The sequence below is a fragment of the Trematosphaeria pertusa genome (assembly GCF_010094035.1).
Source record: "Trematosphaeria pertusa strain CBS 122368 unplaced genomic scaffold BU26scaffold_11, whole genome shotgun sequence".
NCBI lineage: Eukaryota > Fungi > Ascomycota > Dothideomycetes > Pleosporales > Trematosphaeriaceae > Trematosphaeria > Trematosphaeria pertusa.
In genome coordinates, this window is record NW_022987222.1 from 498,676 (window position 1) to 520,542 (window position 21,867).

Consider the following 21,867-nt stretch of genomic DNA (forward strand, 5'->3'; position numbering starts at 1 on the left):
AAGGCCCGAGTCACAGATGACGCCGTCCAGGGAGCGGTGAGCGACATATCAGATGTCAAATGGAGGACGTCAAGCAAAGAAAGGAGCTCAGATGTCCGGCGGAGCTTGGGAGGAAGCCTTCCCCTCAATCCAGTCACGGAAGCGGTGTTGTTGGTGGCGGAAGCGGATAGGAGCTGGACCGAGCAGATGGGATGACGACGCGGCACGCCCGATCATAGCCGACAGATGAGGTAGTGAGTGTGGAAGGATCTGGCGGTAGTCGTGAAAATACTGAAACTGATAGTGCTAGATATCACCCAGCTCCCGAAGTGGATGGCTGCAAAAGAGAGGTACTGGTTGGAAGCCTGCAGGTGATAGAGAGCGAGATGGCGAAGTCGAGTGAGGCGGTCGCAACGTCATCTCAATCCACCTTCTTAACTTCATTGCATCGTGGTATCTTCCTCCACCAGTCCCACCCGATCCACCTCCCTACCTCCCTCCATTCCTACTCTTAATATCCTCCACCAGCCTCCCCACTATCCCATCAAACAGCGGAGCCAGCGAGCAATCCCGATACTTATCCACTAATAACCCTTCTTCCTTCGCCCCCTCCCCGTTCGCCAGCCCCGTCCCCTCATCCCTCACACTCATCGTCTTCCCATCCACCGTGGTGCCCTTCGGATATACCGGCCTCATGCCCTCCTCAATCAACATCACAAACGCCGGATCAATCGGCACGCTGCCCAAAAACGGGACCCCAAAATCCCTCGCCATGATCTCTCCTCCCCCTTTGCTGAACACGTTGGTGCACTCGCTGCAATTCGGGCACACGAAGCCCGCCATATTCTCCACCACGCCGAGCACCCTTATCCCGGTCTTCCTACAGAAGTTCAGTTCCTTCTTGACGTCGGATATCGAGATAGCTTGCGGCGTGGTGACGACGACGGCGCCGGCGAGCTGGTTCGGCGGGGATGTCGGTTCCGCGGTCTGCTTGAGCAGGTTCTCGAGCAGGGAGATATGTTCGTCCGAAGTTCCCGGCGGCGTATCGATGAGCAGGAAGTCGAGCGGCGGCCATAGGACATCCGTAAGAAACTGTCGCACCATCGCCGTCTTCTTCGGTCCGCGCCATATCACTGCATCGCTCCTGTTCGCCAGTATAAAACCTAGTGACATGCACGAGAGCGCCCCGATCTCTTTCTGCGCCCCTTGTCCGTGTCCATTGCCATTCGTGGGGTGTGATGTCGGCAGCGTCTGCGTCTCGTGCACGGGCACGGGTATCCACCCGCCTGGCGCCTGTCTGACCTTTCTCTCTTCAATGCCGAAAAAGCGCGGTATCGAGGGGCCCGTGAGATCGATATCGAGGACGCCGACGGTGTGGCCTTGCAGCGAGAGCGTGAGGGCGAGCTGAGTGGTGATGCTGGATTTGCCTACCCCGCCTTTGCCCGAGAGGACTAGCACGATGTTCTTGATATTTTCGAGCGGCATTGTGGAGGCTGCTCAGCCTGGAGATGCTAGGTGTAGTATGGAGATATTAGGAGGAGTTTGCAGGCGAGGGTTAGGCATGGTGGTGGTAAGGTCGAGGGTGCGATTTGAAATCGAGGAAAAGTGGCGGCGCGATCGGAGGTCCGCAGGTCTTGGCGTAGGAGGCTACCTACCACCTTCCTTCTTTTCTAAACGTGTGAACTTACACATCGATTGCGCATGCTATTCTGCTACGAGTATTATGCAAGAAGATAGAATTCTGATCCAACCCGCCAAAGAAATCATCCTATCCAAAGACCCAAAAATCCTCGAGCGCACTGGGAAGCCAAAGAAAAGAAGATCCCGAGACAGATAGTGTGAATCTGGCACCGCTTAAGATGCTTGAAGCCTCTAATGCTCCGCCATACCGAGTACTACTAGAAAGGAAAGAAGAGCAAGGAAAGCAGTCGGCAGCGGGCGAACCTCAATCCCCACCACTCCCTCCCTATTCCCGCCCCCTTACACCAGCCCTCTTCCCCCACCACTCCCTAACAAACATCACAAACCACAGTTTATTAACCGGATACTCTTTCCCCGCTTGCAGCGGCCGCTCTTCCCGGAACCTAAGCACCAGCCGAAGATACTCAAGTTCATCAACCGGGCGCAAGCGCTGCTCTCGGGCCTCGCGCACGCAGTCCGCGACTATGTATTGTGCGAGCAGAAGGTCGTAGATGACTGAGGGCTCGGTGGCGTGGGTCAGATACGGATGTGTGGTCCTGGTCAGGCGTTCGAAGTCGATTAGACGCGCGTTGAGGTGGGGAAAAATGTGCGTGGGGTCTTGAGGCGGAGTAGTTGGGGAGGGGGGGAGTGCGGTGGGGGGTGGGCGGCAGATGGTGTAGGCCTGCTGGAGAAATATGTTTAGGATGTGATGCGCGGAATTGCTGGGACGGGGAGGGAATACTTACTGCTTCGCTCCTTGGACTGGCTCTTTCGCTACACTGCTCTTGCGGTCGGGGTGGGGTTGGCAGATAGGGGTTGCGGGGGTTTGGGTATATCTGATTCGATTTCATGTTAGCCAGCAATGCCATGTCAAGAGGGGGTGTTCTCAAGCCACTTACCCTTCCGTTTGAGAATCCGCTTGGTTCCCCTGGTTCCGGCTGTCTCCGGAATCCTCTTAAGCCTGCCGAAGCGGCGGGGTCTGAAGCAGTGGGCGGGACATAATGAACCGTATCTTCACTATCCACCTTCATCACTCCAATTTCTTCGGCTTCCTCCGATTCCGGGCGCTGTTCCAGCGTCTCCTAGTACCGGAACATTAGTATTCTCTCTTGAACAGAGGGGAGGAGGAGGACTGACCTGGCCTGTATCTGATTCGATGAATTCCGACCTGACTTCTTCACGCTGCGCTCTGCTCTTGCTCAGAACTGGACCATCTTGGCTCATGGGTATCTCGCGGGCGGGCCGATCTTGTCTCGACGGGCCAACAATGCGGTCTAGTGTAGGCCTTTCCTGCCGCGCTCTCGCCCGGAGGCTCCTGTGGTCTCCAGCTTCGACCTCTTCATGGTCTGAAAAGGATTCAATGCATGTACGCCTTTGCGTTCCGTTCGCCGTACTTCTCACAATCTCATGGGCACTCTCGGAGAAATCATCGGGAAAGCCGCTGAGGTCGCTTTCGGACAAGACTTCTTCTCCAGTGGATGAGAATGGTCCACCACTGATATGGTCAACCCCCTCATGATGCTCTTCATGATCGGCGACAGTCTGAACCATCTCTTGAGCGTTCTCTTCCTCGTCCCCATCGATCTGAGGCCACTGCGGGCAATAAGTTGCCGGCGCTCGCGTTCGCCGACGTAGGCGATACGTTGCCACAGACGGCGTGATGCCTCTTCTGAATGGCGCCGGTGTCTCGAACCTGGACTTGGCCCGGTTAGCTCGTTGAGCTCGTTGAGCCCGCTTAGGTTTTTGAGATGGTGGTTTTCGGGCCATTATTTTTGTGTGGTTCGGAGGACGGCGGAGACTGCCGCTGAAGTAGATGCCGTTGCCGGGGCCCGGTCTCTGCCAGCTAGGTTCGCAGGCAGGGAAAGATGGTATCGCAGATGGAGGATAGAAGGCGGTAGGGAGTAGTGTCCGTCAGAGATGCTATAGTATTATTAGTAAAGGAAGCCACAAGCGATTAAAGGCGGAGGAGGGCAGAAGATGTGTAGAGGGAATATATCCATACCTTTGAGCTAACATGGGACGGTTGTGTCAGCTGATGAACAGCGCTGGTAAGTCTAGGTGAGATATGCCCAAGTAAGCTGCAATGAGGTCGAAGCGTACGACGAGGCCGTATCAAAAGTAATACCTAGAGCTTCAGTTAGCCTAGCAGCCTAGTATCGTAGGAAATGAAGCCAAAGCCCCATGGAGGTCTTCAAATCTTGCACTATAAGACGAAAAGCCGCACTACGTGAGTACCGAAGAAAAGTAGAGGTGAGATGAAAGAAACAGACGCTCTTATCTACCCCAGCACTACCAGCGGCCGTGCTGAGAGACACAAACCCACCGGGGGCGGCGATTTAATCCACGATAAGTGAGACAAAATACCGCTTCAAGCGCACCGCGTACTACATCATACATCAGGCAAGAGTATCCGCAAGAAAGATGAGAGGAATAGAGAGACGCTCACCACCTGGAACATACCAAACTTTGCTTTAGAGCTACCTTGAATAAGAATTTGAAGCATAGACCGTCTTTCGTGGTGCTCGCGCATTCTGTCTAGTGGAGTGTTCTAAGTGAAGGGACAAGAGATACGTAATCCGCAGAGTAATGGCAGGAGCAACGCGCTAGCCTAGACAGAAGGAGTAGTCTGCGTGTAATCCGCCTACAACCTTGGAATACCGTATAACATAAGCACAAATCTAAGTGATAGTAGGACAGACACGGTAAAAGAACGGACAGACTCTTATTTACTGAAGCTCTCCTCGAAAACTAGGTTTGAAACGAGCGACTGTATAGAAGATGACAGAAATATGAGAGGGTCCGACAGGACACTCCTATGAGGGGTACGGTAATGACCGCAGAGGAGACTGTTCTCGGCAAACATCCACAGCATTAGGTGACCGTGCCACACCACACAGATGAATATCGGGACAAAGAAAGAACAAGGAATGCACGAACACACCTCCGAAAGCCGCCGCTTTCTGCATTTTCCCACTCTTCCCCTTCCCCCCTCTCAACTCATCACCACTTAGTATCCAATCTCTCCCAACCTCGGCTTTCCCCCCTTCCAATCATCCCGCTCATAGTACCTGAAGACAAGATCATACCCGTCCAAGTCATGGACGATACGATCCACGCGCCTGTAGCCAAGAATAGTGTCCATGCGCTTGCTCTTCATGATGCTCTTGCTAACACCCTCCTCTCCGCAAGGCTTCGCCTCGAATATGGTAACGCTGAATCTACCAGGCTTGAATATGCCGACGACGTGCTCCACGATGTCAGCAGTCTCACGACCACATTGACGAGCGGGGACGTTGGTCTCGAACGAGGCGTAGGAGCACTGGGGCTCTGGGGTGACGTGGACGGCGAAGTAGTGGGTTGCGTCAGAGCCCTTCTTGGTGCCGGTGGGAGCGCCACCGGGAGCCGGGATAACACCGTTGGCGGAGAAGCCACATGGAGTGAATAAGTAGGCGTCGACACGAGCATCCGGGTACTTGGAGGTAGGATACACATCAGCCAGACCACAGGTTTCGGACACGACTGTGCCAAGCGTGTGACCTTCAGTGGTCAGCTCCTCAGGGAAGGTCAACTCATCCTCGTCCGAGCTAAAGCCCGAGTGATCAGACGAGGTCTGTTCGAAGACATCAAAGTCCTCTGAATAGGTGTTGGCAGCGGAGTTGAGGGCAGTGGAGCCACCGAGACTCTCGCACTTCTCTTCGGGGATAGAACCAAGGGATGAGATAACATTCTTGCGAGCCTCACGAGCCTTCTGGAAAAACCGACCTTCCGCGACCGCACTCGCGTCCTCGAGGTAGAACTGACGGGAGTTCTTCTCATCGAGGTCAGTCATAAGGATCTCCAGAGTCTCGTCTTCCTCTTCGTCCGTCATCTGCCCTGGGAGCAGCCGCTGAGGATGGCTCATCAATTTGGTCTCCGTCTCAGGAATCTCTCGTTCCGGGCTGGGTGGTGGAGTCAAAGTAGTATCCGGACCAGTGATGTAGAGGTACCAGTGCTCGCCGTTCATCTTGCCGATCATGTACGCACTGCCACCCTGGAACCGCTGGTCCAAGTAGCGCACCTCATCGCGCCAGCTGCGGTGGGGCCCACGCTGTTGGTCAGGGTAGATGAAGTTCTTCCTGCTGTAGAAGACGCGGTACGGGGTGGCAGCTGCCGCAATTCCGCACGTCGGCTGAGCAGCCACATGAGGGAAGCCCGCGTCAAGGGCAGCAATCTCCAACAGGCGAGGAAGGCCCCAAAGCAGGGTCGTGGTGCCGCAGGTCTTGAGAACCACCTTGTGGGGGAACACGAACATGCTGGACTCGGAGAGCAGATATGCATCCACATGCTCGGATTCAATGACCGAAAGAACCTTGCAATTGACCAGGTCCAGCATCTCCTTCCAGGTGTCGGCGGGCACGGCCTTGAGCCCGCGTGGACCAGCACGGCCGGGCAGGTCGGTGGCGGAGGAACTGAACCATACTTCTAGCAGCTTCTCGGGACCTGTATTCCGTCAGCTTCCTGTCATGCCACCTGTACTAGAACTGCATACCTTCGAATGCATTGGTGGAATCGAGATCAATAGTAGCCTCCTTGTTGATTGTCAAATGCGGGGTTCCCATATACGAAGACGGAGACGCAGTGTAGTTCTTGGGGATCTCAGTGTTGACCATCTCTTGGCGAAGTGACGTGCAAGCACACGGTACGGCGGAACTGAGATTCTGACTTGTGGTATTCGAAAGAGGTATTAGGGCTTGGTTGGCTGTTTGGCGGTGAAGCACAATCTGCCACCCAGACGAACAATGCGGTGCTCGCCTGAGAAGAGAAGGCCCACGTTAGGGGTAGGGTATGAGGGCTGGCGGCTGCCAGCTGCAGCAGTCGCAAAGTATGAGAGCGTCCGTGAAGGGCGTTAAGGAGGTCGGGCGGAAAGGGGAATAAACGAGGCTTTGCGCCGAGAAATGGTGTCAGCCGGTTGTGGTCCTCGAGCGACTAGATTCCGATACCCTGGGGAAGTATCGGGTCCAGCAGACGAGGAGATCTGCTTGTTGGGTCTTGGGGATGGGTGGGTAGAGGGGCGTAGCGCGTGTTATCTGGGCCTGTGTCGGTCAGCGCCGTCTCGAAAGTGGCTTGTACAGTAGATGGGAGGGGTGGTCGCCGTATTGGAAGTGAAAGGCTGAACTCACTTTGCGGGCTTAGACAGGAATCGCACCAGGTCCTCGCGACGCATGAAAGACGGTTGGAACGGTGGAGGAGACGGTCTGCGGGCTCTAGAGCCTAGGCAGTATTATGGCACGGCGAGAGTAGGTTTGCCAGCTTGACGGTCGTGACTTGGGACAGGTTGTGGAGCGGTCCTGGGAGGCAATGGCAGCTGAAGCGTAGGGTGCAACTGCGTGCGGTGAGCGGTTTGCACGTGTAAATGCTGGCGGGCGCGCTGGTTGACGACGGGATTACGCGAGTGTGAGGAGAGAAGCTTACTCTGACGGGGATAGCAAACTTCCAGGAGTCTGTTTGTGAAGTCAGGTGGCGAGGCGGGAGCGTGGACAGGTGATAATTGCTTCTGGTTCGAAATTTTCGAAGGTGCGTTGGGGTGAGCGATTTTGACGACCGACGTAACCTGCAGGTGTGGCTGGGCCCTCACGCGACAGCACACGCCGCTGGCCGATCCGCGACCCGTCGCCTCCAAGGCAGCTGTCGGTGGTAGCCCGCCCCGCTCCTAATATTTCCAGGTTCCTCTCCATACACGTCGGTCCACAGCATCAACTTTCACACCGCATCGCACCCCAGATCAGACTGAGAAAAGCATGTATTGCTCGTTGCCGGTGTGCGCGAGTGTCCCCACCCACCCACAGCCTCAATTGCATCCTCCATCGCATTGCGTCCGCCAATATACCCTGATGAGGACGTGCCAAAAAAAGAAGCACAGCATACATCATATACACCGACACTATACATATGCCCAGCAGCCCGCTTCCCTACCCATACCCAGGTATACAGCATTTGCCCAACTATAGATTACCCCGACCAAGGAACGCCGGGCTCCAACCACTCATTGCCGGTTGCGCCGCAATGCACTCCAGGCCCTGCAGCCGCAACACCCTGCGTCCTCCGCACCGAACACAGCAAGCACTACTGCTCCCACCTGCATCTCTACCTTCGATTCCCATCCGCCCTCTTCAAATTACTCGCCGGCTCCTCTGGAACTAATTGTCCGACCTAGCTATATGCGCATATCGATGCCACAATATACCTATAGCTGCTATCCACGGATTTTATCGTCGACGCCGTGCGAGCAGGCCTAAGTTGCCTGAGTGGGAAAGTTGACAATGCTTCCGAAGCACTCGCGCATGTCGAGGACGAGAAGATCGGGTGCCTCCCACGCCGGGCTCGTCGAGGCCGGTCGCTGGTGCCTCCGTACCCACGCGATTCCCCAGGATGCGCTGCCCCACATCAGCGGTGTGGAAGGGCTGTGGCTGTTGCGCGCTCGGAAGGAACTTATTCCTAGTGGCACTGGGCAGTACGTGCTCGAAAAGTCTGACAACGGTGAGCAATCCAAATGTGCGCGGTGAAGCCAGCGGTGGGCCGCCTCAACACCCGGTAGCCATTGCATCATAGTCCAGTTGAGAACCTCAGTAGGCGACCACGTGTAATTTCTCGCATTGATCTCGCTGTCGCGCGGACTGAGTGGCTGTGGCGGGCGCTCCGTGTGGGACGATCCGATCTCTTCGTGGAACGAGCGGTCGTGTAGCGAGTCCTGCTCCTCCAGAGACAAGAATGGTGAACGACTTCGCGACGTTACGGGAGATATCGCGGGCGCTCGCGTATGTATTGCATCAAGTAGTCCGGCGAGGAGGCCGATCGGCGAGTCGCACAGAGCGAAGGCGTGTGTTTGTGGACGGTGCGAATAGCCACGAGCGAGAGCGGCGCCAAGCGGCCCATCCGAATAAGGAGAGCCCTGAGTAGTCGGCGAGCTGTCCCAGCCCGAAGTAGGAGCAGGAGCCTGTAGTTCCATGGGCACATAGCCAAAGCTGAGAAGAGAGACCTTCGCCCGCGTCAGCCTGCGAACAGAACAATGCACATTAGCAAATGTCTAAGATTGACGGGGTGAGGCAACGCTATAGCATGCCCGTGTTGTCTTTATCTGCTGAAGGCCTTCAGGAGAAGCTCTACAGAATTAAGACGGAGAGATACCAGTATGTACCGCGCTACTTACGTACCTTGCGATGTGGTACCTCAGAAACGCCATGGGGCTCCACTTGAACGAAGGTTTGCGGAACATCGGATTCGCAGTATGGACAGCAACGCAGTGATGCGAATGGTTCAGAGCCAATGCTCGACAGATGCTGAAGCCCCTACTACACGTTAGACATTCTTCTGCCGATAGCAAGCGTGGCTCACCATCCAACGCCATGAGCGACATAGCGCTCATACCCTAACCGCTGCATCACCTTATCAAACACCTCAGCAGTCTCCTTCAGCCCAAAGTCCTCCATCGCACTCGCGTCGCTGAACCCAAAGCCCGGTATACTCGGAGCCACGACATGAAAAGCCTGCAGTGCGCCGGCACCAAAGCTTGGCAGCGAGTGAGGGTCCGTAAGCGCATCGATGATCTTCTGGACCTCGATGAAGGATGCCGGCCAGGTATGGCAGAATAAGAGTGGTATGGCATTTGCGTGCTGAGAGCGCTTGTGGACGAAGTGAACGCGCAGCGACTGCGAGGTTTCCGGGTTCGTGGGTGATGGCAGAGTAATGGTCGTCCTGAACTGGGGTAGAGAATTGAAGTGGCTCTCCTGCTTTCTCCAGTCGTACTGCTCGAGCCTATAGTCTCGTTAGTATAGCGTCTTAAAACGCGTGTTATAGGTAGTGCGGTGTGATATGGTTCGCGAGTATTATGCACTCTTCCTCGCCTCCGCCAACAGCGGGTGCCGATGTCGCGGACCTACACGGCAGGCTCCCGGTCCGTCGTCTATCCGGCGAGTTGAGTGCTCTCCAGTCCGCAGATTTTATGTGTAGGCGTGGCGTATGCGATGGGGTGAAGGGGAATGGACTGAGCCTCCTAAGTCGTTGCTCACAGTACATGCCAGCAATAGCAGTATGCCTGTCCATAAGCGTATTCCATCCCATCGAATACCCGGCCCATCACGCATGCCTCCTCTCGAGTGTGAGATGCACCTGGAGCCACTCACCAGTAATCCAGCAGCGGCTCAAGTACCGCCTTCGGTGTACCCTGGTCCCATCTTCTTTGCTCCGGGAGATCGAGCTCGCGCGGCAGACGTGTCAATTCCAGTTTCTTCTTCGTCAATTCCAGATACTTGGACGACACCTGCCAGTCTACGGTCAGTTGTGTAGCAGAGTAGTGATGGCGAGGAAGCACTGAAGGGCGTTCGGAGCATACATGCATAGAGTAAGGCGTAACAGCCTCTGCATCGTCTCGCCCATTCTTTGTTGCATGCGCCATGAACACGACAAAGGAAATGCAAATGAATGTGTGTGATCTGTAGGTGAGCAGTAGCGCGACTTCCCATAGTGTGGCAGAAGCAGTCGCGAAGCACAGGAGCGCGCCTGCTCTATTTGGAATGGATTCCAAATGGGCGCTTAGCAGAGGGAGATAAGGGACCTCGCCTACTCTGATGCAAAACGCGTAACCTCAGGCGGCTGATCGCCACGGCGTGCCCTGGTAGAGGCTGTCCTGTATCTCGTTGGTTGTTGGGTGACAAACTCTAAAGGGGACGCTGTGGCGAAAGTGCTCAGCACCGCCACCGCTAGCACCCGATCGACGAACGGTGGATTGACATGCACAAGTTGCAGCGCAAGAACCACCAATCAAAGCGTAGAGCTTGAATATTTCTTCGACAATAAATAGCAACGTGGCCACTCTCTGGGGTCACCGACCTGACAGGTCGCTTAGACCTCGCGAACGCTCTCTCTCCCGCCGGGGTTGTTGCCACTGCTGGTAGTACCCCGCTGCGACGCCTGGTTGGCCGACCCCCTTAGATTAAGACTACCAATTCGCTGGACCACGCCAGCCCCGACGGCATCGATCGCTCCTCTTTTTCGCCATTAGCACCACTCGACCGTAGGAGACGCGCCCGCTTACCTGGGTGCCATCAGGGACGGTGTTTGGGCAGCCGCTTCTTGGACCTTAAACAGCCTGTAAAGGTGGAGGAACAATTAGCAGATATTCTAGACCAGGGGGAAAGTTAACACGTTAGCATGTCTTAGGTCTTTACCTACTGAAGGCCTTTAGGAAGAGCTTCCGCAGTTCAAAGTTAAGACATGCTGGAGTGTGTACTGCGACCTACGTACCTTATGCTAGTGTTGTTCCAGACGCCCGCCGTGCCTTTGGAGACGAGCATTTCTCCCGCGAAGACGAATCCCCAAAGTAGCGACTCATACCATCCAAGGGACAAGGGCGACCATTCGAAGAGATGAACCCGGATAGGTGAAGGCTCAATGCCCCGAACTTCAGTTTCGCGGATCGTTTCCAGGGCAGCTGCCGTGTCCGTACCAACGCTTCCCCCGGTCGGCATCTTGGGGCTGAGCTGTGATATCAGCATCAAGATCGTGTGCAGCGGCAACTCCGGAAGCCAGCTTTCGATCTAAAGGAAATGATCAGCATCATGCAGGCATAGGCGAGGTGGCACTAACCCATGCGGTAGATGGGGTGAAGAACTCATTTGCGCCCAGAGTAGGAGTTGCTACGCTGTTCAGGCTCGTCGTACTGTTCTGCCGAGAAAATGCGGGCTGTCCAACAGGCATCTTTCCGCGCGCCTTTTCAGACATGCCTCGCAGTTGGAAAGGCACCGACTCATCAACTGACGATGCGATGGATGCGCTTCTTGAAGCACCTCCGGTGGACTGCAATGGCGATCGTGGTGGAGCTGGGTGTTGGCTATCGTCCGCGTCTGAATCCTCGTCGTCTCCAATAGTAAACGCATTGTTTTCCTCCGGCACGTTACTTAAGGTGGGGGTACGCGAGACCGTCGGACTTCTTAAGCTGTCGATCGAATCTCTATGTAGCTCGCCCCCGTTCTCTTTTCGCAGCTGATTCTGCCGCTCGATCTCTTCCTGCCCACTCTCTAGCGTGAACTCTCGCAAAGCCTGGAACCTTTTCCGTGACCGTATGATTGCATAGACAAGGTTTGGGTTATCTAGTCAGACGTTAGTCCTCAGAGCCAACACACACACCTATTCAACCTTACGATGATATTGATGCTCAATCATGGCATTCAGGGCTTCGAGCAAAGACTGAAGCAGGGTGTGGTTGTTCTCATTTGCTAACAGGAAGCTCGGCGAAGACATGGACGCAAACAACTGAACCAATTTCGAGCTGGGGGCGCGTCCGAGGTTCTGAACATAGGCAGCTATGTTATTGATGATAGCCAGCAGCGCTGGGTAGATGGCATCCAGTTTCCCTTTACTGGTGGTAAGAAGGGTGTAAATAGACTGGTTGGCATTAGTGTAGTCCGATCATGCAACGCTTGCTCTTACGGTGATCAAGTAGTCGGCATAGGTGCCGTGAAAGTTAGGGATCCGAATGCTCGCAGGGAGTGATTCTTGGCCCTCAAACGGCTTATTGAGGCTCTTCCCAAAGTGGGGCTCCACACTGAGAGTCTGCAGGACAAAGACACACATCCTCACCAGACCTTGCTTGGTAGGCTCGTTGCGCTGGTCAATGGCATAATAGAGCACTAGCACGATAAAATCGTGCGCTCGGTCGGTATCTATGATGAACGAACGGAAGCGCTTGTTGCATTGGAGGGCTTCCCAGAACAGCATGATCATCTCGGGCGCCCACGTCAACGACTTGTGGCTCCCAGGCAGATACGAAGTGGTCGCTTGGAGCTGGTCCAAATCAGCATTGCCACTTCCATATTCCAGCCATCATACATACTGGTTGATTCAGTATCCTCGTCATGCCATCGACCAAGAACTGGAAGTCCTGAGGACGGTGTAAACGGCCGAGAAAATGCCGGAAGAAGTTCTTTGGCGGAGGTCCGTTGCCTGGCTCCGGTATCGGGTACAAGATGAGGACGAGGAGCAATTGCAGACAATACGTGACCAATATCTGCTTCTGATCCTTGAACACGACGTGATCGTAGGGTACACGCCATGACGCAGGATTGTATTTCAGAGTCTGCCTAGTCTTAGCGTTTACGATGGTGGGGATGCCGTTCCGCTTACCGTGTTTAGAAGCGAGCATAGCACCGACAGCACAACCTGCTTGTCGGGGCAAGTCGCCATGTACGTGATAGCATTGACACCTTTTACAGGTAAGACATCTGCAACCCGTCAGTCTTGAGCCCCGCTTCGACCGGAGCACACCTACTGGCCGACATGTACATTGACTTGCTCGCCAGCGTGAGCAGCAGGCGCAAGATTTCCGTCCTGTTGTTCTCAAACTCTTTTGTCGAAGCGATGGGTGTGTTACAGCCCACTCCGCTCTGCCATATTGCGTATGTGACCTTGTTCTTCCCCGCGGGCACCTTGGGCAGTGTGAACTCGGAGAAGAAGAGCAGGTCAATCAGCGTGTCGATGATCTCCTCGGCAAGCGGCTTCGCGTTCTCGAACTCGGGCTCTCTCTCGGTTGGCGTCTGTTCCGGGTCTGCCTCGTCGAAGAGAAGCTCGCTCCCCACAAGCTGTCCCCGCCGGCTGCGCTTCCGCCGCGCTCCCCAGAAGAACTTGTCTTCCCATGACTCTAGATGGTCCGCCTCGTATATAAACGGCAAGATGCGGGTAAGGACACGGATACAATTCAGCGCATCTCGCTCGGGCGCAAGATCAGGATCGGGGAACGAGGGGTGATTGCGCAGGACGCACAGGCGCGAGGTCACGGCGAGGATAAGCGTTTCGAGGTTTTCTAGGTTGTTGTCCCGTGTGCGACGGATATCGGCCGGGGAGAAGAGCGAGAAGACGTCCTCAGCGGACTCGGGCAGCTCCCAGAACTAGAGGAGAGAGTCAGTGGAGCTTCGAAGGGAGCCGGCGGCCTTACGCCTGTCCAGTACGCATCATCGGCGGGGATCTGCTTCGGCTCCGAAAGGCGGAAGATGCCCTGCTTGAAGCTGAGTTTGGAGTCGGAAGCGCCCATTGGAATGCATGTCACATTACGTGCGCATTGTGTTGGGGTGACGTGGTATAGTGGTCGGTGAAGTTGAACCCAGGCTGGCTGCAAACATGCCAAACTGGGCGCCGCGTCTCACATGCTCGCGCGCCTTGGGACGACGCGCATCTTTCACTGCAGTTGGCGTCTGCCACAGGCCTTTGACTACTTCTCTCGCCCGCATCCCCATCCTTCCCATCCGCCGTGCTCGCTCATTTCACCCCCTCCCCGCGGCCGCGGCTGTGAAAGGGCCACCTTACTAAGCCGTTCTTGGCATCGCCGCAGCGCTCATCCAGTATTTCACACCTCCGCCACCCTGCTCTTTCGTTCATCACCTCAAAGCCTGCCGCACCACTCAATAGCCCACGTAACCTCCGCTTCGCTCTCGAATACAAGAACTGCGCGACGTCCAGCATCGAAGCGCGGCCTGAGCGCGAGACATCGCCATGCCCCCGAAGCGCAAAGCCCAGGCAACTGCCGAGGCCGACGAGGGCTGGGACTCGCAGGATGAAGAGGCTTTGAGTGACCAAGAGCTATTCGATAAGCTGAAGGAGGAGTTCTCGCTCAACGCCTCTGCGAAGAGGCTACGGGCGGAGCAACGTAAAGATGCGGCATCCTTCCTCTTCAAGATGGATCAGTGGGATGCCGCGCTGAAGCCGGACCATGCCAGCCGCCCTCTATGGGTCGACTATCGCGGACGCATCATCCTGGAATCATTTAGCCCCATATTCGATGAGGCCCAGGACTTCTTGATCAACATTGCCGAACCGCAGTCTCGTGTGTCGCGCATGCATGAGTACAGACTGACCGCACACAGCCTCTTTGCCGCCGTGTCCGTGGGACATTCAAGCAAAGAAATCATTGACAGACTGGAGAAGTACTCAAAGACAGCGCTAAGTCCAGGGCTCGTCTCCTTCATCGAGAAGTCCACCTCCTCTTTCGGGAAGGCGAAAATCGTTCTGAAGAAGACGCTGTCCTACATCGAGAGCGACGATCCCACTATTCTTCAGCGGCTGCTCAAAGACGAGACCGTCGCATCATGCAGAGCAGATACGACAGCCGGCTTAATTCAAGAAGCTGCTCCCAAAATAGGTGTGATGGCAATACCCGGTACGAAGATGGCCGCCGGCGCCAATCAGGTCGCGCAACAACCTGCTCCAGAGCCTCAAGCGCCGAACGACATGATCGCCTCGCTAAGGGAGGAGGACGACGATGAAGAAGTTGCACAGGTCCACTCCTTCCAGATTCGGAGTGAAGAGCGCGAAACGGTCATTAAGCGCTGCCAAGATCTAGGACTTCCTCTGACTGAGGAATACGACTTCAACAACGACGAAGTCAACGCCACGCTCGACATTGACTTGAAGCCGCATGCCCAGATCCGATACTATCAAGAGAAGGCGCTGAGCAAGATGTTCTCCAACTCGCGCGCTCGCTCGGGCATCATCGTTCTGCCCTGCGGCGCAGGCAAGACGCTGGTCGGTATTACAGCAGCATGTGGAGTCAAAAAGTCCGTCATCGTTCTCTGCACTAGCGCCATGTCCGTCGTCCAGTGGCGCGCAGAGTTTCTGAAGTGGTCGAATATCAGCCCCGAGGATATCGCAGTCTTCACCGCCGAGAGCAAGAACCGCTTCCCGCGTAATGCCGGTATCATTATCAGCACATACACAATGATCACCTCTATGCGGAATCGATCGTACGATTCAGAGAAGGTTATGGAGTTTATCCGGTCACGAGAATGGGGCCTGCTAATCGCCGACGAGGTACATGTCGTACCTGCCAACATCTTCAAGAGGGTCACTTATTCCATCGCATCGCATGCAAAGCTAGGCCTGACCGCTACATTACTTCGCGAGGACGACAGGATCGATGATCTGAATTTCCTGATTGGACCGAAGCTATACGAAGCAAACTGGCAGGAACTCTCGGAACAAGGTCACATCGCCAAGGTTCAGTGCGCGGAGGTCTGGTGCCAGATGACGCCAGAGTTCTACGCGGAATGGCTGAAGCCTGCGTCGGTGCACAAGAGGGCTCTCCTGTCTATTATGAACCCTCGGAAGTTCCAAGCTTGCCAGTTCCTCATCGATTACCATGAGCGCCGCGGCGACAAGATTATCGTCTTCTCCGACAACGTCTATGCTCTGGAGAAGTACGCAAAGAAGCTTAACAAGGCTTACATCTACGGCGACACCCCGCAGGCCGAGCGGCTGCGCATTCTGGAGAACTTCCAGCACAACGAGCTGGTCAACACCATCTTCCTCTCCAAAATCGGCGACACGAGTCTGGATTTGCCTGAAGCGACCTGCCTTATCCAAATTTCATCGCACTACGGTTCCCGCCGTCAAGAGGCACAACGGCTGGGTCGAATTCTCCGGGCTAAGAGGAGGAACGACGAGGGGTTCAACGCCTTCTTCTATTCACTAGTCTCCAAAGATACGGACGAAATGTATTATTCTTCCAAGCGCCAGGCTTTCTTAGTCGATCAAGGCTACGCATTCAAGGTCATTACCCGACTTGAAGGATTAGACCAACGCAACGATATAGCATTCTACTCCGCACAAGATCGACGAGAACTCCTCATGGATGTTCTTCTCGCGAAAGACACGGACGCCGCGGAGGAGAGGATCGCTGGGGACATGTTTGGGAGCAGGTATGCGTCAACCGCGGGAAAAAAGAAGAAGAAGAACGGTGCGAGAAGGATGGCTGGCACACTCTCGGATCTGTCTGGTGGTCAAGATATGGCCTACATCGAGTACAACAAGAGCAGGAACAAGGATCTGAAGCAGAAGGGCGTAAAGAATGACTTCTTGCGGAAGCTGGCGAGGGGCAGTGCGAATGCCAAGAAGAAGCCTACGTAACCGGTAGCAGCTCGTCTTCATGCTACAGAGAGGAGTCTAGCTTCCGCATTCGGCCAGCGCGTTGGAGTATGGACCGGTCGTTAGCTCGGTGTTAGTGCTCGCGCTTTGTTGCTCATTGATGGGAGAATGGGACGATTGCATATTGTACTGGCATTGGGTGGCTTCTGGCGCAATGAAGAGCTGTCAGCTCTGATGGGCATCTCTTAATACCACGAGTGCTACTCGACTTGTATTTCGATATTTATCATGGACCTGAAATCTAGACGTAGCATTAGGTGCTAAAAAAAATGTATTTTATATAGACCTCAAAGTTCGATATCTGATGATCATTTCTCGTCCCTGATTGGGTGCAGGAGCAGCAGTTGCTCTTGCCATGGGCATGGTGTTTGTCCAGAGGTGGCAGTCGCGTCTGAAGTGGACGCCAATGCCAACCCCCACTTGTGATCTCGTCAACCAAGCATTCCAAGGTTCCATCACCTACCAGACATTCCCCCTTGCTCACCTCATCTGCCAACCGAATGGAAGCTCCAAACCTCGATTTAGGCCTCAAGGGCACCCATGTCCTCATCACAGGCGGCGGTGGTCTCATCGGTCGAGTCGTAGTCAGTCACCTCGCAGCGGCAGGCGCCCATGTCTCGTCGCTGGATATCAGCTACCCATCGGTGCGAGAAACGAAGCCAAATTCAAATTATCTAGCTATCCACTGCGATGTTTCTTCGGAAGAGGAGGTACAAAATGCGTTTCAAACCGCGACTGAGGCGTATGGACCAGTGGAAGTCTGCATCGCGCTAGCCTCATTGGACTTCTCCGTCCTGCAACACTCGTCGTTCGCGGATGCATCCTTCGCCCAGCTGAAGCGCGTCCTCGATGTCAATGTCGCTGGTACGTGGCTCACGGCTAGAGAATGGCTACGGGGTTTGCGGAAAGCGAAGAGCGAGGGGCGGGAATTGAGGAATGTCAACCTCATCATTATCGGCAGTGAAAGTGGTCACTTCGGCGAGCGGCTCAACGCAGATTACAGCCTGGGAAAGAGTGCTGTTCAAGGTGGTTTGCTGATGAGTTTAAGGCAAGAGGTGGTAAGAGAGTGGCCGGGCGCGAGGGTCAACGCTGTGGCTCCTGGGCCTGTCGACACAGTCAGATGGGCACAAGAATGCAAGGAGAATCCTAATCAGTATTACCTGGAGGCTCAGGCAACGGTGAGTGCTTTTGCATTTTGCCTAGTCACAACCAATGGCGCTAATTTCCCCTCGACTGTTAAACCTTCAGGAAGGCGCATCCCGACTCCTTTATCTTCAGCTTTTTACGACCTGGCTAACTGATGTCTGCAGACTGCACTGTGCCAATCAATCCCACAGCAGGCCGTGGCAAAGAGCATACTCTTCCTAGCGAGTTCGAACTTCAGCAGCCACGTCCACGGGCAGGTAATCAACGTGGACGGTGGCAAGCAGGGCAAAGTAGTCTGGACAAAGGAAGAGGTGCAGTAAAGAGCGATCCCGCCTCGTCACCACACGAACGTCACCATCCATCTCCTTTTACGGTTGAATAGCATATCCACTTTGGCGGCACTGCTCCGTCTCTCTTTTCTCCAACAATGTCGGAACAGCAACCATTCTTCTGCCGCAGAGGCGCCGTACGGCGACCACTATAGCGCCGAATAGTCACCTCGGCGTTCCCACTACACCGTTTGCCGTTCAATCAGGTTGTCAATCACATATAGCGATCGGCTTCACAGCTAACCTTCGGACTCGCATCAGGTACTGACGTATTGCACATTCTCGAGAACTGCTCCAATCAGCGCAAAGTAGGACACAATCCCAAGCAATGGCTCGCTGGTCGCTCACTCCGCTGAGTTGCAACCGCGGCTCAGGCCAGTACCATTTGATGCGAGGATGCCTTGTGCATAAGCTCGGCTGCTTGCAGCCGGCGGGCTCCAGTCAGGCTCGCGCGGCACAACGCCCGCCGCTAATGGGAAGCCGTTGATTTGGCAGAGGGGCAATGGTGGGGTTGTGACTGCGCCACCGGAGCTGGCTCCGAAAGACTGTAAGCGAACATCCCGGCGGAAAGTCTGCCTCAAAGACGCTACGTGATCGGCATCGGATGAAGCTGTCCGGGTGGCGATGTGCTCGACAGCTAGGCCTCACTTTGTGGGTTGGACGTTGAGGTGTTGCCGACCAAGCAGTCCGAAGCGGTTGCTAAAGCAGCAGAGCAGCTCGGCTGTCTCGCGGGGTCTCCTAGCGCCCTGTGTCCTACACCAAAACCTACCTACCACTCTCAGCACTTCAGCGAGCTTTCCCCACAAGAAAACTCACCTTTTGTGCGATGAGTAGCTCTGCATGTTGCCAGACGAAGTTTGCCTTGCAGTACTTTTGATATTTTTCCGCCCCTAGCTCGCGCCTCTGTTCTTTTGCAACGCTCTCCATTTCTCTTCTCTACTGTGGCAATGCTGGGCCATCTTGACGCCGCCATCAACTATCAAAGCTCTGAATTGGTGTTATCATGGCGAACTTCCGTCCGCTCCAGCCTGCCCCAACGGATCAAGAACAGCCTCCTCCTCCTCCACTACCACCCATTAAACCCCTCACGCAGAAACCTAAGCGAACGGTTACACTCGGAGCTTGTGTTGCATGTATGTCAAGTATTCAAAAGTTAAATTCTTGCTCTTCAAGGACGGTCTAGTTTCTCTCGAAGCCTTCCAGGACAATCTTTACGTCTAGTAAACCTCCGCCTATATTAGACTGTTGGCTGACGTGCATTCTCTCCAGGTCGCAAACGCAAATCGAAGGTTGGTAGAGTCAAGCCACGCCCTATTGCACAGTTTAACCCGCTGCAGTGTGATGGTGTCCGTCCTATCTGCTCATGCTGTTCCCAAAAGAACACAGAATGCGTTTATGAGCTCGGCCCAAATGAAAAGCCTTCACAGGCGATGAAACGCAAGAACGAGGAAATGCAGGGAGAACTCTCAAACCTACGCCAGCTCTATGACTTCCTTCGCCTACGTCCAGAGCCAGAAGCCCTGGAAATTCTGAGGCGGATCCGCGATAACCCCCAGGACACAACGCCTTCTCAGCGCATCCAAGACCTAGCCGACTTCGTTAAACATAGAGACGCCCTGATTCACGCTTCTTATCAAATTCCAGGTAGGCATCAGTCTGAGTCCGGCCATCCTTTAACGCTGCCACCTCTCCGACTAGCCTTGGACTCTCCTAGACCTAGTGCAAGCAACTTTTCTGCTGGCCTACCCTTTCCTGGCCCGTTTCCTACGGGACCGGATGGCCCAGCGAGTCAAAGACGAAGACTTGCATCAGATACAGATGTGTCTGCTAGGTCGGTGTCACTCATCATTTGAAGGCACAGTTTTGACCAACATTAGTTCAGATAGTCCGAGTCCTCTTCCTCCTCCATCAATCGAGGTGATACTACATCCGACTTGGCCCGCAGTAATGGACTGTTCATTAGACCCTAGGCTCCGCGCAACGGGGAACTGGACGAAGGTGACCAATGACACTCATTTCCTCGTCCTCCTTATGTCCGCGTGGCATACGTGGGAGTACCGCTTTTACCATTTTCTAGACTGGGACCTGTTTCTGGACGACTTATCCACCGGGCGGACAGATTTCTGTTCTGAGCTCCTAGTCAATGCAGTCCTCGCTACTGCAAGCGTAAGTAATACTCTATCATCCTTCCGCATTTCTCATCAGGCTGAATCTTGATGTTTGAATCTTGATGTTCTCTTGTGTAGCGGTTTACTGACATCCAGCTAGTTCCAGTCTCCTCTCATCGAAGATCGATCGAAGCCGTTTTCGGACAATATCCAAACTCAGTTCTATCAAGAGGCTAGGCGGCTGTGGGAGTTTGGAGAAGGGCAAGACAGTCTTCCGAGGCTCTCTTCTGCCTTATGTCTCTTCATGGTGCTGGGTAAGCATGGCCGAGACAAGGTTGGCCATGCCTTTCTCCTAGAGGCCTGTCGAATGGCTCACAGTCTTGGGTTGTTCCGCTTATCTCAAGGGTCCATGCAGAAGCCACAACACGTGCCAAAGGAGAAGTGGGGGAGGGCTCGTGCTGTTACTGGCTGGGCATTGTTTAATTTCCAACTGTATATCGCCTCCCCAACTCGCCCTCCTCCGAGTGCTGATATACTAGGCTTATGTCCTTTACATACCCGTTTCCTACGATACTCAAATCTCAGCCGCCAACTGGAATTCCATATGATGATACTCCGGACAGAGAAGGTGAGACTCCATCGCATACTTCGGTTCACATCCTTACCCACCTCCAGCACTTTTTCGTTCCGAGTGTGCCCGCAATGTTATTATTCTCGAATGCGCCAATACCTCACTGGATCCGGACGATCCAACCGCCATCCCTCCAAGACCAGAAGAGATTGAAGACCTGTACTTGAAATTGAAGTCGTGGTGGGGCACACGACCAGAAAGCCTTAATCCCACCAAATTTCCTTCACCCGAACACCTTCTTGCAGCGTATGATTCCCCGCTTCTACTAAAAAGCCGACCTTCTCACACTCTCTAGGATGCAATATCATGTTTCCATCATCCGATTATTCCAACCCTTCCTCCACCGCGACAGCGTCAACGAGCCAGTGGGGTTATACCGCGACCGCGCACACTCAATCACATCTAGCGCAATCAAGGAGCTCCGGCGCCTACTCGTACTCCACGAGACCCAACACGGTTGGGTAAACGCAATCCCATACGTTCTCCATCCCATCATGGTAACCAGCTTTGGTTCACTAGAAGAAGTGGCATTCGAAGGCGACTCGCGTCTCTCTCCAGAAGCGAACGAGCCTTATCAGGGCCTTTTGACTTGTTTACGGGCACTCAGAACCCTCTCCGGCTACGTCTTCTACGCTCAGCCTCTCTTTAGGCTACTCACGCAAACTTGCCAAACGTTGCAGATACCGCTGCCTATGGAGGTGATTACTACGCTTAATTACTACCAGAGCGAGGAGTGGACGAAAAATGCAGCGAGTGTGGTGCGCTCTCGGTATGTTGCGGATATGCGGAAGCCAGCGGCAGACGTTGAGAGTGCGACGATGGATGCTATTATCTCGGGGTGGGATGCTCTGACAGTTACGCATGAAGGCTCCGGCTCCGGCAAGAACAAATCAGACTTGGGGAGCGCTTGAAGAGGGTCGGCCGTTTGGATAGGGGCAAACTCCGACGTCGATTTGGGTGCCGTGGCCCCCAGCTCCCTCACCTCTCGCTCGGAAGCTTCGGCAAGCTTGGAGTGATTTCGACCTTCGGAGATTTCCCTCACGCCGCG

At 54.7% G+C, this 21,867-nt stretch overlaps 8 protein-coding genes across 8 annotated transcripts; 3 read left to right on the plus strand and 5 right to left on the minus strand.

Annotated features, from left to right (window-relative positions):
- Positions 1–348: 348 nt before the first annotated feature.
- BU26DRAFT_59030 (P-loop containing nucleoside triphosphate hydrolase protein) lies at positions 349–1,561 on the minus strand. The gene has a single exon (XM_033834761.1). The coding sequence runs from the start codon at positions 1,462–1,464 to the stop codon at positions 469–471; it is 996 nt and encodes a 331-aa protein (XP_033680964.1). The 5' UTR covers positions 1,465–1,561; the 3' UTR covers positions 349–468.
- A 384-nt stretch (positions 1,562–1,945) lies between these two features.
- BU26DRAFT_567476 (uncharacterized protein) lies at positions 1,946–3,426 on the minus strand (the record flags this gene model as incomplete). The annotated part of the gene is made up of 4 exons (XM_033833658.1): positions 1,946–2,344; positions 2,406–2,495; positions 2,559–2,741; positions 2,797–3,426. The coding sequence occupies 4 exons, from the start codon at positions 3,424–3,426 to the stop codon at positions 1,946–1,948; spliced, it is 1,302 nt and encodes a 433-aa protein (XP_033680965.1).
- Positions 3,427–4,254: 828 nt separating this feature from the next.
- Positions 4,255–6,565, minus strand: BU26DRAFT_59047 (S-adenosylmethionine decarboxylase). The gene is made up of 2 exons (XM_033834768.1): positions 6,188–6,565; positions 4,255–6,138 (listed from the first exon to the last, which is right to left on the minus strand). The coding sequence occupies exons 1-2, from the start codon at positions 6,306–6,308 to the stop codon at positions 4,667–4,669; spliced, it is 1,593 nt and encodes a 530-aa protein (XP_033680966.1). The 5' UTR covers positions 6,309–6,565; the 3' UTR covers positions 4,255–4,666.
- An 878-nt stretch (positions 6,566–7,443) lies between these two features.
- On the minus strand, positions 7,444–10,158 carry BU26DRAFT_521485 (alpha/beta-hydrolase). Its single transcript, XM_033829543.1, has 5 exons — positions 10,028–10,158; positions 9,819–9,955; positions 9,031–9,450; positions 8,850–8,984; positions 7,444–8,690 (listed from the first exon to the last, which is right to left on the minus strand). The coding sequence occupies exons 1-5, from the start codon at positions 10,088–10,090 to the stop codon at positions 7,931–7,933; spliced, it is 1,515 nt and encodes a 504-aa protein (XP_033680967.1). The 5' UTR covers positions 10,091–10,158; the 3' UTR covers positions 7,444–7,930.
- A 297-nt stretch (positions 10,159–10,455) lies between these two features.
- On the minus strand, positions 10,456–13,883 carry BU26DRAFT_521488 (uncharacterized protein). The gene is made up of 10 exons (XM_033829544.1): positions 13,625–13,883; positions 12,962–13,577; positions 12,817–12,914; positions 12,527–12,769; positions 12,124–12,477; positions 11,835–12,078; positions 11,281–11,783; positions 10,939–11,231; positions 10,730–10,783; positions 10,456–10,681 (listed from the first exon to the last, which is right to left on the minus strand). Exons 1-10 carry the CDS (start codon positions 13,718–13,720, stop codon positions 10,537–10,539), a joined length of 2,646 nt encoding a protein of 881 aa, XP_033680968.1. The 5' UTR covers positions 13,721–13,883; the 3' UTR covers positions 10,456–10,536.
- Position 13,884: 1 nt separating this feature from the next.
- BU26DRAFT_521489 (DNA repair helicase rad25) lies at positions 13,885–16,894 on the plus strand. Its single transcript, XM_033829545.1, has one exon. The coding sequence runs from the start codon at positions 14,179–14,181 to the stop codon at positions 16,585–16,587; it is 2,409 nt and encodes an 802-aa protein (XP_033680969.1). The 5' UTR covers positions 13,885–14,178; the 3' UTR covers positions 16,588–16,894.
- Positions 16,895–16,945: 51 nt separating this feature from the next.
- BU26DRAFT_461395 (NAD(P)-binding protein) lies at positions 16,946–18,277 on the plus strand. Its single transcript, XM_033825063.1, has 2 exons — positions 16,946–17,783; positions 17,916–18,277. Exons 1-2 carry the CDS (start codon positions 17,106–17,108, stop codon positions 18,069–18,071), a joined length of 834 nt encoding a protein of 277 aa, XP_033680970.1. The 5' UTR covers positions 16,946–17,105; the 3' UTR covers positions 18,072–18,277.
- Positions 18,278–18,838: 561 nt separating this feature from the next.
- Positions 18,839–21,856, plus strand: BU26DRAFT_59305 (uncharacterized protein). Its single transcript, XM_033834860.1, has 8 exons — positions 18,839–19,213; positions 19,350–19,369; positions 19,418–19,911; positions 19,967–20,246; positions 20,349–20,680; positions 20,728–20,816; positions 20,864–21,065; positions 21,115–21,856. The coding sequence occupies exons 1-8, from the start codon at positions 19,084–19,086 to the stop codon at positions 21,728–21,730; spliced, it is 2,163 nt and encodes a 720-aa protein (XP_033680971.1). The 5' UTR covers positions 18,839–19,083; the 3' UTR covers positions 21,731–21,856.
- The last annotated feature ends 11 nt before the right edge of the window (positions 21,857–21,867 follow it).